Genomic DNA, 17,502 nt, shown 5'->3' with positions numbered 1-17,502 from the left:
ATTTAATGGTTTATGAGTATCGGCGGTAACAAGTTTGAATAAGTCGATATCAATTTTTAGTGTAGTATTTGATTACGGTTGAATTTAAACAAATATGATTTAACATTCTCAGTTATCAATTACGTTACAAATATGTAAACCAAACGACACCGCGGTAGAATGCAATCTTTTGTATCCCTGATCGAAAACGCCTTGACAGCAGGATAGATTTGTGCTGTAGTGTAAACTACACAACCTTCAACTTTCAATAAACCACTCCTCCGGCCTCTTGGCGCTTGCATAGCAGTTGGTAACCACTCCTCCCTCCGGCCTCCATTCCTAAACCACACAACCTTCAACTTCACTATCTATTCACAATGCATTGCAGCAGGTACACCCTAATCTGACTGACGGACCCTATAAATGTCCTCTTCCTTCTCTCAAACGCAAGCGCAAGGCAGGCAAGCTCCTCTCTCAAGTCTCGGCACCTCCAACTACGCAGCAACCAACCATGAGCACCAGCGATGCCGCCGCGACCGTGATCCCCATCGACGACGTGCCCCGCCAGCACGGCAAGGCCCCGGCCGTGGACACGGTCACGGCGGCGCCTCCTCCTCTCGCTGCAGCAGCACCCCCCGCTGCGACGACGGCGCCTCGGAAGACGCGGGTCCCGTTCTTCCGGCGCGCCGACCGCGGCAGCCGGTGCGTGGCGCTCCTTGACTTGGTGCTGAGGGTGGCGGCCTTCGGGCCCGCCCTCGCCGCCGCCATCGCCACGGGCACCTCCGACGAGACGCTCTCCGTCTTCACCCAGTTCTTCCAGTTCCACGCCCGATTCGACGACTTCCCGGCGCTCCTGTCAGTATAGTAGTAGTAGCCCGGCCCCATATAGTATATATAGTATATCGAATTAATTAATTAATTAATGATGAGCTGACTGCGCACGCCCAACGCTTGCTTGCAGGTTCTTCATGGTGGCCAACGCGATCGCGGCGGGGTACCTGGTGCTGTCCCTCCCCTTCTCCGCCGTCGTCGTCCTCCGCCCCCAGGCCATCGGCTTGCGCCACCTCCTGCTCATCTGCGACCTGGTAGGTGTTATCCCGTCCTTCTCCGGCACGTACTCCTCACAGCTAATAACTTGGTCTTTAATTTCGCGGTGAGTTGCTGCAGATCATAGCGGCGCTGCTGACGGCCGCGGCGGCGGCGGCGGCGGCGATCGTGGACCTGGCGCACTCGGGGAACCAGCGCGCTAACTGGGTGCCCATCTGCATGCAGTTCCACGGCTTCTGCCAGCGCACCAGCGGCGCCGTCGTGGCATCCTTCCTCGCCGTGCTCGTCCTCCTGTTTCTCGTCATCTTGGCCGCCTTCACCATCAGGAAACGCTGCTGAACTGGATAGTATGTGATGTTGCTGTTTTTGCGTCGTGCAATTAATAATGCAATGTGGTTTCAGTTTGTGGTCACTCGTGTGTAATTGTAAAGCGTGGAGTGGAATTGCCTTTGTATTATTCGTGGACACCTGCTTGCGGAATTTTAAATTGGGCTTAACTTCTCGGCCTGGTTTCATGTCCATTAAGCGCTGCGGGCCAAACAGGGCCTTGGGCCTAAGATAGTGATGTCTACCCACCACTACCGTCACCGATTGACCGGCTTTCTCTGCAGAATGTATCCGTTGGCTTCGATCTCCGAGATTTGAAAACCGCTTGACCCGCCGCACTCCAGCGTCGGAAATGTCCGGTGCGACGCCGTCATGGTTTCTCCCCGTGCAGAAGACGCCCAGCAGTGGCGATAGCAATAGTCCATTCTCGCTTACTGTCAAGAGGGCATCACAGTCCTCTGCCAGATTTCGAGCTTTATGTACCCAACAGGGACTGGGCAGCAGCTACCGATATGATTCGACACTAATTTCTGGTGGGTCATGGCCTGAATGTGTCAGCAATGGCACACGATCAGGGTTGACAAGGATAGGCAATCCTCCTCTGAAGATGATGCATCCAGTGCTTGAATGTCTTGAGATTATGAGTTTGTCCCCAAGGCCCGGGGACGATGACTATGATGGAAATGGCATGTCTGCGCCATTGCCTGAGCTTAGCTTCTAGTTTGCAGGACCTCCGATGCCTTTGGAATCCATAGATTTTGACCTCTTTTAAGATGTCTCCTCGTGACATAGAATTGAAGGCAAAGGAGACAAGTTTCCAAAAATCGGTCATTGCAGACACTCGGATCTCTTGGTGAGAGGGGCTCGTCAGCAGAATGTTTGATATCGATGATTTGGATTGCTGCAAATGGCTATCTGATGACAAAGATTCGCCAGTGCTTTCGCTCATTGAAGAGGCTTTGACAGATGATACCAATTCTCAGCCAGGTCATTGTTCTTATCTGCGTGAGGGTGGTGACCAACTGTGTCACACCCGGGTTTCGAGGGCACCAACATCCGGGAGCGAACATAATCACCAAGTGTGCTGAGACCAAGTGAAAGTCGCCTATAGAGGGGTGAATAGGGCGAAACTGAAATTCTCAAAAATAATCACAACTACAAGCCGGGTTAACGTTAGAAATATAATCAAGTCCGCGAGAGAGGGTGCAAAACAAATCGCAAGCGAATAAGTAGTATGACACGTGGATTTGTTTTACCGAGGTTCGGTTCTCGCAAACCTACTCCCCGTTGAGGTGGTCACAAAGACCGAGTCTCTTTCAACCCTTTCCCTCTCTCAAATGGTCCCTCGGACCGAGTGAGCTTTCTCTTCTCAAATGCTTGGAACACAAAGTTCCCACAAGAACCACCACAAGATTGGTGTCTCTTGCCTTAATTACAAGTGAGTTTGATCGCAATGAAGAATCAAAGAAAGAAGAAAGCAATCCAAGCGCAAGAGTTCGAAAGAACACAAGCAAATCTCTCTCACTAATCACTAGGGCGTTGTGTGGAGTTTGGAGAGGATTTGATCACTTGGGTGTGTCTAGAATTGAATGCTAGAGCTCTTGTAAGTAGTTGAAGTGGGAAAACTTGGATGACTTGAATGTGGGGTGGTTGGGGGTATTTATAGCCCCAACCACCAAACTAGCCGTTTGGTGGTGGCTGACTGTCGTATGGTGCACCGGACAGTCCGGTGCACACCGGACATGTCCGGTGCGCCAGCCACGTCACCAGGCCGTTGGGATTCGACCGTTGGAGCTTCTGACTTCTGGGCCCGCCTGGCTGTCCGGTGTACACCGGACAAGTACTGTAGATTGTCCTGGTGCACCGTCCCGCGCGTGCCAGACTTCTGCGCGCTTCTGGCGCGCATTAAATGCGCCTGCAGGTGACCGTTGGCGCGAAGTAGCCGTTGCTCTGCTGGTTCACCGGACAGTCCGGTGAATTATAGCGGAGCAATTTCCCGAGGCTGGCGAGTTCCAGAGCCGCTCTTCCCTGGGGCACCGGACACTGTCCGGTGTACACCGGACAGTCCGGTGAATTATAGCGGAGCGCCTCTAGATTTTCCCGAAGGTGATGAGTTTGACTCGGAGTCCTCTGGTGCACCGGTCACTGTCCGGTGCGCCAGACCAGAGGTGCCTTCGGTTATCCCTTGCTCTCTTTGTTGAACCCAATTCTTGGTCTTTTTATTGGCTAAGTGTGAATCTTTGGCACCTGTATAACTTGTACACTAGAGCAAACTAGTTAGTCCAATTATTTGTGTTGGGCAATTCAACCACCAAAATTATTTTGGAACTAGGTGTAAGCCTAATTCCCTTTCAATCTCCCCCTTTTTGGTGATTGATGCCAACACAAACCAAAGCAAATATAGAAGTGCATAATTTGAACTAGTTTGTATAATGTAAGCGCAAAGGTTGCTTGGAATTGAGCCAATATAAATACTTATAAGATATGCATGGATTGTTTCTTCATTTTTAACATTTTGGACCACGCTTGTACCACATGTTTTGTTTTTTCAAATTCTTTTGTAAATCCTCTTCAAGGTTCTTTTGCAAATAGTCAAAGGTAAATGAATAAGATTTTTGCGAAGCATTTTCAAAATTTGAGATTTTCTCCCTATGTTTCAAATGCTTTTCCTTTGACTAAACAAAACTCCCCCTAAGTAAAATTCTTCTCTTAGTGTTCAAGAGGGTTTTGATATATCAATTTTGAAAAGCTACTTTCTCCCCCTTTTGAACACAATAAGATGCCAATTTTAAATTTATCAATTGAGAATTATACCAATTGAAAAACTCTTTTTAAAATTAGGTGGTGGTGCGGTCCTGGTGGTGCGGTCCTTTTGCTTTGGGCTAATACTTTCTCCCCCTTTGGCATGAATCGCCAAAAACGGAGTCATTAGAGCCCTTAGAAATACTCTCTCCCCCTTTGGTCATAAATAAATGAGTGAAGATTATACCAAAGAACGGAGTCCTTTTCTCCCCAAAGATGGAGAGTAGCTCGAAGTGATGGCGAAAGATGAGTTACGAAGTGGAAGCCTTTGTCTTCGCCGAAGACTCCAATTCCCTTTCAATACACCTATGACTTGGTTTGAAATAGACTTGAAAACATATTAGTCATAGCATATGAAAGAGACATGATCAAAGGTATATAAATGAGCTATGTGTGCAAATCAACAAAAGAAGTTCCTAGAATCAAGAATATTTAGCTCATGCCTAAGTTTGTTAAAGGTTTGTTCATCAAGAGGCTTGGTAAAGATATCGGCTAATTGATCTTTAGTATTAATGTATGAAATCTCGATATCTCCCTTTTGTTGGTGATCCCTTAAAAAGTGATACTGAATGGCTATGTGTTTAGTGCGGCTATGCTCAACGGGATTATCCGCCATGCGGATTGCACTCTCATTATCACATAGAAGAGGAACTTTGGTTAGTTTGTAACCATAGTCCCTGAGGGTTTGCCTCATCCAAAGTAGTTGCGCGCAACAATGACCTGCGGCAATGTACTCGGCTTCGGCGGTAGAAAGAGCTACGGAATTTTGCTTCTTTGAAGCCCAAGACACCAAGGATCTTCCCAAGAACTGGCAAGTCCCCGATGTGCTCTTTCTATTGATTTTACACCCCGCCCAATCGGCATCCGAATAACCAATTAAATCAAAAGTGGATCCCCTAGGATACCAAAGCCCAAACTTAGGAGTATAAACCAAATATCTCAAGATTCGTTTTACGGCCGTAAGGTGAGCTTCCTTAGGGTCGGCTTGGAATCTTGCACACATGCATACGGAAAGCATAATATCCGGTCGAGATGCACATAAGTAGAGTAAAGAGCCTATCATCGACCGGTATACCTTTTGATCGACGGATTTACCTCCTTCGTCGAGGTCGAGATGCCCATTGGTTCCCATGGGTGTCTTGATGGGTTTGGCATCCTTCATTCCAAACTTGCTTAGAATATCTTGAGTATACTTCGTTTGTCTTAGGAAGGTGCCCTCTTGGAGTTGCTTCACTTGAAATCCTAAGAAATACTTCAACTCCCCCATCATAGACATCTCGAATTTTTATGTCATGATCCTACTAAATTCTTCACATGTAGACTCGTTAGTGGACCCAAATATAATATCATCAACATAAATTTGGCATACAAACAAGTCATTTTCAAGAGTTTTAGTGAAGAGTGTAGGATCGGCCTTTCCAACTTTGAAGCCATTAGTGATAAGGAAATCTCTTAGGCATTCATACCATGCTCTTGGGGCTTGCTTGAGCCCATAAAGCGCCTTAGAGAGCTTATAAACATGGTTAGGGTACTCACTATCTTCAAAGCCGGGAGGTTGCTCAACATAGACCTCCTCCTTGATTGGTCCATTGAGGAAGGCACTCTTCACGTCCATTTGGTAAAGCTTGAAGCCATGGTAAGTAGCATAGGCCAATAATATACGAATTGACTCGAGCCTAGCTACGGGTGCATAGGTTTCACCGAAATCCAAACCTTTGACTTGGGAGTATCCTTTGGCCACAAGTTGGGCTTTGTTCCTTGTCACCACACCATGCTCATCTTGCTTGTTGCGGAAGACCCATTTGGTTCCTACAACATTTTGATTAGGACGTGGAACCAAATGCCATACCTCATTCCTAGTGAAGTTGTTGAGCTCCTCTTGCATTGCCACCACCCAATCCGAATCTTGTAGTGCTTCCTCTATCCTGTGTGGCTCAATAGAGGAAACAAACGAGTAATGTTCACAAAAATGTGCAACACGAGACCTAGTGGTTACCCCCTTATGAATGTCGCCGAGGATGGTGTCGACGGGGTGATCTCGTTGGATTGCTTGGTGGACTCTTGGGTGTGGCGGTCTTTGTTCTTCATCCTCCTTGTCTTGATCATTTGCATCTCCCCCTTGATCATTGCCGTCATCTTGAGGTGGCTCATTTGCTTGATCTTCTACTTCATCAACTTGAGCTTCATCCTCATTTTGAGTTGGTGGAGATGCTTGAGTGGAGGAGGATGGTTGATCTTGTGCATTTGGAGGCTCTTCGGATTCTTTAGGACACACATCCCCAATGGACATGTTCCTTAGCGCGATGCACGAAGCCTCTTCATCACCTATCTCATCAAGATCAACTTGCTCTACTTGAGAGCCGTTAGTCTCATCAAACACAACGTCACAAGAAACTTCAACTTGTCCAGAGGACTTGTTAAAGACTCTATATGCCCTTGTGTTTGAATCATATCCTAGTAAAAAGCCTTCTACAGTCTTAGGAGCAAATTTAGATTTTCTTCCTCTTTTAACAAGAATAAAGCATTTGCTACCAAAGACTCTAAAATATGAAATATTGGGCTTTTTACCGGTTAGGAGTTCATAAGATGTCTTCTTGAGGATTCAATGTAGATATAACCGGTTGATGGCGTAGCAGGCGGTGTTGACCGCCTCGGCCCAAAACCGATCCGAAGTCTTGTACTCATCAAGCATGGTTCTTGCCATGTCCAATAGAGTTCTATTCTTCCTCTCCACTACACCATTTTGTTGTGGGGTGTAGGGAGAAGAGAATTCATGCTTGATGCCCTCCTCCTCAAGGAAGCCTTCAATTTGTGAGTTCTTGAACTCCATCCCGTTGTCGCTTCTAATTTTCTTGATCCTTAAGCCGAAGTCATTTTGAGCCCTTCTCAAGAATCCCTTTAATGTTTCTTGGGTATGAGATTTTTCCTGCAAAAAGAACACCCAAGTGAAGCGAGAATAATCATCCACAATAACTAGACAGTACTTACTCCCGCCGATGCTTATGTAAGCGATCGGGCCGAATAGGTCCATGTGTAGGAGTTCCAGTGGCCTATCGGTCGTCATGATGTTCTTGTGTGGATGATGGGCACCAACTTGCTTTCCTGCTTGGCATGCGCTACAAACCCTGTCTTTCTCAAAATGAACATTGGTTAGTCTTAAAATGTGTCTCCCTTTAGAAGCTTATGAAGATTCTTCATCCCAACATGTGCTAGTCGGCGATGCCAGAGCCAGCCCATGTTAGTCTTAGCAATTAAGCAAGTGTCGAGTTCAGCTCTATCAAAATTTACTAAGTATAGCTGACCCTCTAACACTCTCTTAAATGCTATTGAATCATCACTTCTTGTAAAGACAGTGACACCTACATCAGTGAATAGACAGTTGTAGCCCATTTTGCATAATTGAGATACAGAAAGCAAATTGTAATCTAAAGATTCTACAAGAAAAACATTGGAAATAGAATGGTCAGGGGATATAGCAATTTTACCCAATCCTTTGACCAAACCTTGATTTCCATCCCCGAATGTGATAGCTCGTTGGGGATCTTGGTTTTCTCGTAGGAGGAGAACATCTTCTTCTCCCCTGTCATGTGGTTTGTGCACCCGCTGTCGATTACCCAACTTGAGCCCCCGGATGCATAAACCTACAAAACAAGTTTAGTTCTTCACTTTAGGTACCCAAATGGTTTTGGGTCCTTTGGCATTAGATACAAGAACTTTGGGTACCCAAACACAAGTCTTTGACCCCTTGTGCTTGCCCCCAACATATTTGGCAACTACCTTGCCGGATTTGTTAGTTAACACATATGATGCATCAAAAGTTTTGAATGAAAAGCTATGTTCATTTGATGCACTAGGAGTTTTCTTCTTAGGCAACTTAGCACGGGTTGGTTGACTAGAGCTAGATGTCTCACCCTTATACATGAAAGCATGGTTAGGGCCAGAGTGAGACTTCCTAGAATGAATTCTCCTAATTTTGTCCTCGGGATAACCGGCAGGGTATAAAATGTAACCCTCGTTATCCTGAGGCATGGGAGCCTTACCCTTAACAAAGTTGGACAATTTCTTAGGAGGGGCACTAAGTTTGACATTGCCTCCCTGTTGGAAGCCAATACCATCCTTAATGCCAGGGCGTCTCCCACTATAAAGCATACTACGAGCAAATTTAAATTTTTCATTTTCAATTTCATGCTCGGCAATTTTAGCATCTAGTTTTGCTATATGATCATTTTGTTGTTTAATTAAAGCCATGTGATCATGTATAGCATTAACATCAACATCTCTACATCTAGTACAAATAGAAGTGTGCTCAACGGTAGATGTAGAGGGTTTGCAAGATTTTAATTCTACAACTTTAGCATGCAATATATCATTCTTAGTTCTAAGGTCGGAAATAGTAGCATTGCAAACATCAAAATCTTTAGCCTTAGCAATTAATTTTTCATTTTCATTCCTAATGCTAACAAGAGATAAGTTCAATTCTTCAATCTTAGCAAGCAAATCATTATTATCATTCCTAAGATTGGGAATTGAAACATTACAAGCAATAGAATCAACCTTAGCTAAAAAATCAGAATTCTCATTTCTAAGGTTGTCTATAGTCTCATGGCAAGTGCTTAGCTCACTAGATAACTTTTCACATTTTTCAACTTCTAGAGCATAAGCATTTTTAACCTTAACATGCTTTTTGTTTTCCTTGATTAGGAAGTCCTCTTAGGTGTCCAAGAGGTCATCCTTCTCATGGATGACACTAATTAATTCATTTAACTTTTCTTTTTGTTGCATGTTTAGGTTGGCAAAAAGAGTGCGTAAGTTATCTTCCTCATCACTAGCATTTTCATCACTAGAAGACTCATATCTAGTGGAGGATTTAGATTTAACCTTCTTCTTTTTGCCGTCTTTAGCCATGAGGCACTTGTGGCCGACGTTGGGGAAGAGAAGGCCCTTGGTGACGGCAATGTTGGCGGCGTCCTCGTCGTCGGAGGAGTCGCTAGAGCTTTCGTCGGAGTCCCACTCCCGACAAACATGGGCATCGCCGCCCTTCTTCTTGTAGTACCTCTTTTTCTCCTTTCTTCTCCCCTTCTTGTCGTCACCCCTGTCACTGTCACTAGAAATAGGACATTTAGCTATAAAGTGACCGGGCTTACCACACTTGTAGCAAACCTTCTTGGAGCGGAGCTTGTAATCTTTCCCCCTCCTTTGCTTGAGGATTTGGCGAAAGCTTTTGATGACAAGCGCCATTTCCTCGTTGTCGAGCTTGGAGGCGTCGATGGGTGTTCTACTCGGTGTAGACTCCTCCTTCTTTTCCTCCGTCGCTTTGAATGCGACTGGTTGAGCTTCGGACGTGGAAGGACCGTCGAGCTCATTGATCTTCCGTGAGCCCTTGATCATAAATTCAAAGCTCACAAAATTCCCGATTACTTCCTCGGGAGTCATTAGTGTATATCTTGGATTGCCACGAATTAATTGTACTTGAGTAGGGTTAAGGAATATAAGTGATCTTAAAATAACCTTAACCACCTCGTGGTCATCCCATTTCTTGCTCCCGAGGTTGCACACTTGATTCACCAAGGTCTTGAGCCGGTTGTACATATCTTGTGGCTCCTCCCCTTGGCGAAGACGGAAGCGATCGAGCTCCCCCTCGATCGTTTCCCGCTTGGTGATCTTGGTGAGTTCATCACCCTCGTGCGCCGTCTTGAGCACGTCCCAAACTTCCTTGGTGCTTTTTAGTCCTTGCACCTTGTTGTACTCCTCCCTACTTAGAGAGGCGAGGAGTATGGTTGTGGCTTGGGAGTTGAAGTGCTAGATTTGGGCCACCTCGTCCTCATCATAATCCTCATCCCCTACGGATGGTACCTGTGCTCCAAACTCAACAACATTCCATATACTTTTGTGGAGTGAGGTTAGATGAAATTTCATTAAATCACTCCACCTAGCATAATCTTCACCGTCAAAGGTTGGCGGTTTGCCTAATGGAATGGAAAGTAATGGAGTATGTCTAGAAGTGCGAGGATAATGTAAGGGAATCTTACTAAACTTCTTGCGCTCATGGCGCTTAGAAGTTATGGAGGGCGCGTCGGAGCCGGAGGTAGAAGGTGATGAAGTGTCGGTCTCGTAGTAGACCACCTTCCTCATCTTCTTTATTTTGTCGCCACTTCGATGCGATTTGTGAGAAGAAGTCTTCTTCTCCTTCTTCTTCTCCTTGTTGCGGGACTCTTCCGATGAAGCCTTCCCGTGGCTTGTAGCGGGCTTGTCGCCGGTCTCCATTTCCTTCTTGGCGAGTTCTCCCGACATCACTTCGAGCGGTTAGGCTCTAATGAAGCACCGAGCTTTGATACCAATTGAAAGTCGCCTAGAGGGGGGGTGAATAGGGCGAAACTGAAATTCTCAAAAATAATCACAACTACAAGCCGGGTTAGCGTTAGAAATATAATCAAGTCCGCAAGAGAGGGTGCAAAACAAATCGCAAGCGAATAAGGAGTATGACACGTGGATTTGTTTTACCGAGGTTCGGTTCTCGCAAACCTAGTCCCCGTTGAGGTGGTCATAAAGACCGGGTCTCTTTCAACCCTTTCCCTCTCTCAAATGGTCCCTCGGACCGAGTGAGCTTTCTCTTCTCAAATGCTTGGAACACAAAGTTCCCACAAGGACCACCACAAGATTGGTGTCTCTTGCCTCAATTACAAGTGAGTTTGATCGCAATGAAGAATCAAAGAAAGAAGAAAGCAATCCAAGCGCAAGAGCTCGAAAGAACACAAGCAAATCTCAATCTCACTAATCACTAGGGCGTTGTGTGGAGTTTGGAGAGGATTTGATCACTTGGGTGTGTCTAGAATTGAATGCTAGAGCTCTTGTAAGTAGTTGAAGTGAGAAAACTTGGATGACTTGAATGTGGGGTGGTTGGGGGTATTTATAGCCCCAACCACCAAACTAGCCGTTTGGTGGTGGCTGACTGTCGTATGGTGCACCGGACAGTCCGGTGCACACCGGACATGTCCGGTGCGCCAACCACGTCACCAGGCCGTTGGGATTCGACCGTTGGAGCTTCTGACTTCTGGGCCCGCCTGGCTGTCCGGTGTACACCGGACAAGTACTGTAGATTGTCCGGTGCACCGTCCCGCGCGTGCCAGACTTCTGCGCGCTTCTGGCGCGCATTAAATGCGCCTGCAGGTGACCGTTGGCTCGAAGTAGCAGTTGCTCTGCTGGTTCACCGGACAGTCCGGTGAATTATAGCGGAGCAATTTTCCGAGGCTGGCGAGTTCCAGAGCCGCTCTTCCCTGGGGCACCGGACACTGTCCGGTGTACACCGGACAGTCCGGTGAATTATAGCGGAGCGCCTCTGGATTTCCCCGAAGGTGATGAGTTTGACTCGGAGTCCTCTGATGCACCGGTCACTGTCCTGTGGTGCACCGGACACTGTCCGGTGGCACACCGGACAGTCCGGTGCGCCAGACCAGAGGTGCCTTCGGTTATGCCTTGCTCTCTTTGTTGAACCCAATTCTTGGTCTTTTTATTGGCTAAGTGTGAACCTTTGGCACCTGTATAACTTGTACACTAGAGCAAACTAGTTAGTCCAATTATTTGTGTTGGGCAATTCAACCACCAAAATTATTTAGGAACTAGGTGTAAGCCTAATTCCCTTTCACCAAGTCTCACACATATGATGACTCATGGTACAGAAACAAATGTCACATCTTTACTATATAATAGGAGTTATGTACAAAATAAATAAATAATTACATCATATGGAGACAACGATCCAACAACCCAAAGTTGACTGGGAGACGACGACATAGACCTCTCACGAACTCATCACAACATCCTCCATACGTCTCATCCTGCGATACCTGTTCTTGACTTGTGGGTGGTGTGCGACAGCAAGGGTGAGCTCACATACGTTCAACGCTCAACAAGTTGTGGGGAACAATGTGCATGAACTCACCAAATGTGGGAGCTCATGTGAAGTGTAAGGCTTACCAAAGAGGATGGTTGAAGCTGACCATTTCTTTTAAAGTTGGTCAAAATTTTATTAGCAGTTACTAAGTCTAAGTAGATACCAACCCAAATAAGTAATAGATCAAAATTGATAACAACACCCGCGATGCAATGCATATGACAAATTGAGTTTAAGCACGGCTGATATACCCGTTTTACACTCTTAGAGGTTGCACATCTTTACCCACAAGTCATGTTACCCATCTGCCAAGGGGTCATGAATCCCATACACCTCTACCAAGGAAGCGAGGTAGAGTAATACTACGAGGCCTTTACAAAGTTCCAATAGACTCAGAAAACCCGCTATAGTTTCTAGGAAGCTCCAATGCAGGGATCCCTCGCCTGACCGCCATCGCAGCAAAATCAACCCAAGGACCTCCCTACACTAACAACTCCCCTACTGCCCTTTGATCCTTTCGGGTAAGGTAGTCCTCCACTAGCTTTGCTAATTAGTCAGCCAAGGGCGTCCCATACCACCCTTGTGGTAGTACTGTTTTCCCGGGTGGTCGCTGAAAGGGAAATAGGCTTACACCTTTTCCTAAATGATTTTTGTGGTTGAATTGCCTAACACAAATAATTGGACTAACTAGTTTGCTCTAGATTATAAGTTCTATAGGTGCCAAAGGTTCAATAGAAACCAATAAAAAGTCCAAGAAAGGGTTAGCAAAAGACATTGAAGGTTGCCCTGGTCTGGCGCACCGGACTGCCCGGTGTGCCACTGGATAGTGTCCGGTGCACCACCGGACAGTGTCCGGTGCACCAGGGAGATCAACTCCAAACTTGCCACCTTCAGGAATTTGGGAAGCCACTCCACTATAATTCACCGGACTGTCCGGTGTGCCAAGCGGAGCAACGGTCGCCAGCGCAACGGTCGAGTTCAATGGTCGGCTGACAACGCTATAGTGCGCGGACTGCGCGCGCAAAAGTCAAAGCAGGCGCGGATGGCGCACCGGACAGTGAACATGACCTATCCGGTGCACCACCGGACTGTCCGGTGGCCCACATGTCAGAAGCTCCAACGGTCGAACCCTAACGGTTGGGTGACATGGCTGGCGCACCGGACTGTCCGGTGCGCCCGTCGACAGCAGAGTTCCCCAACGACCATTTTGGTGGTTGGGGCTATAAATACCCCCCAACCACCACTCTTCAAGGTATCCAAGCATTCACTACTCCTCATTCAATACAAGAGCAATACACAACACTCCAAGACACAAATCAAAGCCTCCTGAAAGGATCATGATGCCCAAGAGGGGGGTGAATTGGGCTTTTCTAAAAATCAACACTAATCAAAAGCTAAACAAGAGCTAAGCAAGAGCCCAACTTCACCCCAACAACTAGCACTAAGATAATAATACTAGAAATACAATAATGCTAAGACAATACTTCATATACTTGCTAAACAAATACACAATGTAAAGTGCTTGAATTAAGTGCGGAATGTAAAGCAAGGTTTAGAAGACTCCAATTTTTCCCGAGGTATCGAAGAGTCGGCACTCTCCACTAGTCCTCGTTGGAGCACCCGCGCAAGGGTATCGCTCCCCCTTGGTCCTCGCAAGAACCAAGTGCTCACTATGAGATGATCCTTTGCCACTCCGGCGCGGTGGATCCCTCGAGACCGCTTACAAACTTGAGTCGAGTCACCAACAAGATCTTCACGGTGATCACCGAGCTCCTAACGCCACCAAGCCGTCTAGGTGATGCCGATCACCAAGAGTAACAAGCCGTAGACTTTCGCTTGACCAAGAGAAGCCTAATGCAAGTGATGTGTGCTCTAGGTGGCTCTTGCTAGCGCTAATGAGGAACAAATGCGGATTAAGATTCTCTAATCTCCTCACTGGGCTTTTGGTGCTTGCAATGCTCTAGCAATGTGCTGGAATAAATGTGGGGTGGAAGACATTGAATATGGTGGGTGGAGGGGGTATAAATAGCCCTCACCCACCAACTAGCCGTTACCAGCATTTTCCTGCGCGAGGGCGCACCGAACAGTCTGGTGCGCCACCGGTGCGCCACCGGTGCGCCAACGGTCGTTTCCAATGGCTAGTTCTGACAGTTAGCCGTTGGGCTGATGGCACACCGGACAGTGAACAGTCACTGTCCGGTGCACACCGGACAGTCCGGTGCACTGTCCGGTGCGCCACTATAATTCAACTCTGAAACCTGTGCTCTCGAGTTTCTGCGTGGGGAAGGCTCTTCCCCGGGACAGCCTGGCCCCACCTGGCAGAGAGGGTGCACCGGACAGTCCGGTGCACACCGGACAGTCCGGTGCCCCATGGCCAGAAACCCTACTTCTTGTTTTTCAGCTGATTTTCAAATCGGTTTTCGTTCTAACTTGTGAGTGAGTTCTAGAGTGACACCTATCACTGTATGTGAGTGTGATTGTGCACCAACACTACACTAGAACTCTCTTGGTCAAACTACTCATCGACAACCCCTCTTTATAGTACGACTAAAAGAGAATAAAAGACCTAACTAAATCACGAGTGTCCACATCTCCTTGACACTCGGACTCTGTAGTCCTTCACCTTTTGTTTCGTCGTTTTAGCCGTCGCTTCGAGTTCTTATCTCTGGGATTGTTTTCACCGTTGTAGTGCTTCTACCTGTAATGCGACCTAACTTACCATTTGTCTCTGCAAAACACACGTTAGTCACATATAACATTACGTTGTCATTAATCACTAAAACCAACCAGGGGCCTAGATGCTTTCAATCTCCCCCTTTTTGGTGATTGATGACAACCCTACAAGATTTGTGAGAGTAGTTTGTTTTGAAGTTTCTGTCAATAGAAAGGATGTTTAGTTATACTCAGTAATCTTTGACAGAAGGAACGTGTACCATAATAATAAGAGTGAGCGCATACACATCGTAAGATTCTTGTTCATATAAAAGTGAAATTAAATCAATGAATCAAGAACTAGAAGACTGGTGATAAAATATAAGGTGAAAACATAATACACACAGTCAATCATAAGCAACGAGAGTATGTATAGAGTTTGTGATCCAAAAGCACCAAGCTAGTACAGAGAGTAGCAAGCACATATATTACATCAAAATGACTCTCTACTAACTCTCTAGCTCCTCCTAGCTCTCATAACTCATATCTCTCCCCCTTTGGCGTCAAACACCAAAAGGGTACCCGAACCTACATATCTGAAGCGGGAGGAGGCGACGGGGGCGCATCCGGTCGCGGTCGAGGCAGCAGAGCGAACGCCGGCGGGGGGTCAGAGTCAGTCTCGGATCCAGGATCTGCTGTAGAAGCTGGAGCTGGTACTGACTCGGACTGAGGCCGCGCTGCAGAAGCTGCCAGAACTGAAGTGGTCACAGATACTGCCACAGCAGTAGTGGTAACAGCAGAAGCTGGTGGCACTGGCGGCTGAGGGCAGACAGAGCTGAGAACCGGTGACGTGAAAGCCACAGTGACCGGCCGGAGCGGAGATGTAACACCCAAAATTTTCAATCCTGATTTTGGGACAAAAAATCAAATAAGATACCCTTTAAGAATAATTAAACTTTGGAATTCACCCTTTCTAATATAAAGGGTCATACTAAAAAAATGTTAGTTAAATTATATCTTAGTAAAGATTAGACAGTGGAAAATATTTTCTATAAAAACAAAGGGATATTAACTTTCGAATATACTTGTAATACAACTACACACTCAAAATAATGTTTTCTTAAGTGAATAATATGTGTGTTTGCGTAATTGCAACATTTGTGTAGGAGAATGAGTAAAGAATTTACTATAAATATATATTGCATCATTCTGGGATTATACTTGTTGTTGCATATAAACTGGTCTTTGAAATTCAAACAGATTTGAATTAGTGACTCATTTAAATTTAAAATAGTTAAAACAAATGGAAATTTAAATCAGAAAAGGAAAAAGAGAAAACAATTCCAGCCATGTGGGCCTCAATCCCCCCCTTTCGGCCCACCCCACCTCAATTCCGTCTGAAGTGTGGCCCAAACTGGTAGCGTGCGCGGTCTCTGTGGGTATGGCGTGTGGGACTTGGTCGTAGTAGCACTTATAGGTGGGCCCTCGCGGTCAGGTTCGTCCCTGTTTCCTCTCCCAGTCTCTTCTCCGATTCCTGTGCAGCGGAAGCGTGGAATGGCTCCGCGAAGCTCGGGCCGTTCGTACGGGCGCCGCGCGCATCTTGCTCTCTCGCCCACCGTTATCACCGCCTGAAACCCTCGCCGCCGGACTCGGACCTCCTCAGCGGGACCCATGTGGTCAGGCGCTTCGTCCCCGCGGACAGAGCGCGTCCTGGAACAGAGTCCGCGCGGAAATCGCAGGTTTGGCCAACGACGTCCGCGATTCGATCTCCAACCTCCCCGGCCGAGATCCTCGCTGCTCGCCCCGGCTCGGACTTGGCGCCGCCTGGGTATAAATCTGCGGCCGCTCCTCCTCAAACAACGGCGTGCAGAGAGAAGGGGATTCTGGCCGCTACCATGGAGACGCTGGTACACCGTCGTCCAGTCTGCGATGGGGGTTTGGAGAGGATCACCAAGACATAGTGATGCTACGGTGTTCACCAATCCATCGTAGGAGGGCGCTAATCCATGATGACTGCTCATCGGAACTGAGAACTCGTCGCGGAGTATCGCTCGCCGTGGCTAGCGTTCAACCCTGCCCCAAGTGCGGTAAGAAGACCTCTGCTGAGTTCGCTACTATCTCTACTGCACGTACGCTAGGGAATCGAGAACTAAATGCTTGTAGGCATGGATTGGGAACTCCGGTGATGCCTCCACCGTGGGCGTGTGCACGCCGCTGTAGTTGGGGTTCGGCTGTAGCTAGGAGATTGGTGCTCACCGTCGGATCCCAGCCAACAGCCACGATTAAAAGTTCGGCAGCGTTTGGATGAAACTGAGCTGAGCCGTGGATCTCTGATCCCTTGGCCCAGATTAGATCTGTGATTCATTAAACCATGACCGTAGGATTTTGATCCGAGGGATAGCGTACACGTACCGGTTCATATAAGGGCTGATCTAATCTGGTCGATCAGATTGTGATCGGGCGGCTGAAAATCAAAGATACCCCTTCGGCCTGACATAATCGCTAAAGAGACCCTGTGTTTTGGTTTCATGAACCCGCCGTCCTCGGATTCTGTTCACTGAGGCTTGAAATATTTGCACCTTAGCCCCTAGGCTTGTCTAAAATTAGTGCGAAGTCCAGTCAGTGAATAACACTTATAAAACCATTTAGAAAATGATTTGTAATGCAAAAATAATTGTAGGAACTTGTATAATTCATAGAAATTTCATACTAGCTCCTTTTTAATCCATTCCAGTTCCTATAATTTTGTATTAATATTGTATATCAATTGGTAACACTGTTTTAACATGAAACCATATTAAATT

The 17,502-nt window shown here is 46.8% G+C and overlaps 1 protein-coding gene across 1 annotated transcript; it reads left to right on the top strand.

Annotated features, from left to right (window-relative positions):
* Positions 1-427: 427 nt before the first annotated feature.
* On the top strand, positions 428-1,546 carry LOC100285037 (plant integral membrane protein TIGR01569 containing protein). Its single transcript, NM_001157932.2, has 3 exons — positions 428-834; positions 941-1,064; positions 1,147-1,546. Exons 1-3 carry the CDS (start codon positions 491-493, stop codon positions 1,363-1,365), a joined length of 687 nt encoding a protein of 228 aa, NP_001151404.1. The 5' UTR covers positions 428-490; the 3' UTR covers positions 1,366-1,546.
* The last annotated feature ends 15,956 nt before the right edge of the window (positions 1,547-17,502 follow it).

The sequence above is a fragment of the Zea mays genome, chromosome 2 (genome assembly GCF_902167145.1).
Source record: "Zea mays cultivar B73 chromosome 2, Zm-B73-REFERENCE-NAM-5.0, whole genome shotgun sequence".
In the NCBI taxonomy this organism is placed as follows: Eukaryota; Viridiplantae; Streptophyta; class Magnoliopsida; order Poales; family Poaceae; genus Zea; species Zea mays.
Note: the sequence above shows the minus strand (reverse complement) of the source record. Positions and strands in the feature narration are given on the sequence as shown.